The sequence below is a fragment of the Triticum dicoccoides genome, chromosome 2A (assembly GCF_002162155.2).
Source record: "Triticum dicoccoides isolate Atlit2015 ecotype Zavitan chromosome 2A, WEW_v2.0, whole genome shotgun sequence".
NCBI classification, from domain to species: Eukaryota; Viridiplantae; Streptophyta; class Magnoliopsida; order Poales; family Poaceae; genus Triticum; species Triticum dicoccoides.
In genome coordinates, this window is record NC_041382.1 from 448794595 (window position 1) to 448796177 (window position 1583).

The 1583-nt window shown below is 46.6% G+C and overlaps 1 protein-coding gene across 1 annotated transcript; it reads right to left on the reverse strand.

Annotated features, from left to right (window-relative positions):
• Positions 1–702: 702 nt before the first annotated feature.
• Positions 703–1335, reverse strand: LOC119359450 (NADH-ubiquinone oxidoreductase chain 2-like). The gene has a single exon (XM_037625637.1). The coding sequence runs from the start codon at positions 1294–1296 to the stop codon at positions 703–705; it is 594 nt and encodes a 197-aa protein (XP_037481534.1). The 5' UTR covers positions 1297–1335.
• Positions 1336–1583: the final 248 nt, after the last annotated feature.

The following is a 1583-nucleotide window of genomic DNA, read 5'->3' on the forward strand; positions in this document are numbered from 1 at the left end:
GCTAAGCGCAGTTCTTTGAATCAAAGGTTTCATGAAATCTAAATCGATTCTTTTTTAGATATCTGGATAGATGGATGGATCTATCTTTCTAATCAGATATCTTTTGCAATCAGCCCCAAATCCTTGATTTGGCCAGGAAACAAAGCACTACTTTGGGCGCAGGAAGCGAAGGGTATGAGCTCGGCTGCTTCTCCCCCACACTTCTTTATTTCTCCGTGCCCCTTCCGCATGCGCTTCACGCGCCATTGGCGCTTTGCTCTCCTCTTATTTCTTCATTGGAGGGTTCGGATGGACTTCGCCGTTCTTTCCCAACAAAAATGGAAAGGGCTCTATCACATCGAGATGTCGATTCGTTTTCCGCCCCAAATGAGATGGGGAATTAGTCACCTCTGTCCCTTCATCTTTTTGAAAGGAATCGAGGCCCAGCCCGGCTCGCGTCATTCCAACAACCGACGGGGAGCACCTCAGTATACGATCGCGCGCAGTAACTGGGAGTCCTATTACACCTAAGGCCAACTTCCATTCACCAAACCCAGGTTCATCTCGTGTAGTGATTGTGGACTCGTACAAGGATATGGAGTCCGGTTGATGTAACAGACTCGACCCTGTCTTTCATAGCATGCATTCCCATCTGTGTTGCAACTGATTCGGTAAGCTACGTGTCCGGTGCACGGAAAACTGCCTTCGGTCTTCCAACCTTACTCATGGCAACCTTCCGGCCGCCCAACGACCTATAACGCTAGTCACTACTCCCACTGGGGCTAGGAAGTTAGCCCCACAACCCAAAGCGGCGAAGAACAAATAGAATTTGCTACAAAAGCCGGCTAACGGGGGTATTCCTGCGTATGAGAACATTGTAATGGAGAAGGTCATAGCCGAAATAGGATTCGTTTTGGCTAGAGCGCCCAAATCCGCTATATATTTGACACGGGTTTGCCGTAATGCTGGAACTATGGCGAATGCATCTATCGTCATTGATGCATAAATAAATATACCAATTAGTAGTGATTGAATTCCTTCTATGGTTCCACATGAGAAACCAGTACGAATATAACCTACATGTCCAATCGAACTATGAGCTAGAGGTCTTTTGACTTTCATTTGGGCCATGGCGGCCAGTGCTCCTAAGATCATAGAAGCAATGCTGCAGAAAAAGAAGATTTGTTGTAATGTACCCCCATAGGAAGCAACAATAGAAACAAGTGAAATATTTGCAGAAATAGAAATTTTAGGCGCAATAGAAAGGAATGCTGTCACCGGGGTGGGTGAACCCTCATAGATATCAGGTGCCCACATATATAGAGTCAAAAGAGAGATTGAGTCCGAGGGAGAGGGGGGTTTCTTCGGACTCGAGAGATTGAATAGATAGGGCCCCACAAGTTGTTAATTCGCCTCTGGGGAATTCACACAAAAGGGAAGGACTTATTCTCAACGAAAAAAGTGCTCTCTGAACCGAACGTGAAAGTTGTTTTCCATCAGACGGCTGTTCACGTAACTCCACTCTCGGCTTGGATTATATATCCATTTGGTCCGCTCTCGGCCATTCCACACGCTGCCTAGCAGAGACGTGGTTATATGAAGTG

What these genes read in the sequence shown, in the direction of transcription:
- LOC119359450 (XM_037625637.1), bottom strand. Translation starts at nt 1,296, where the DNA reads ATGTGGGCACCTGATATCTATGAGGGTTCACCCACCCCGGTGACAGCA.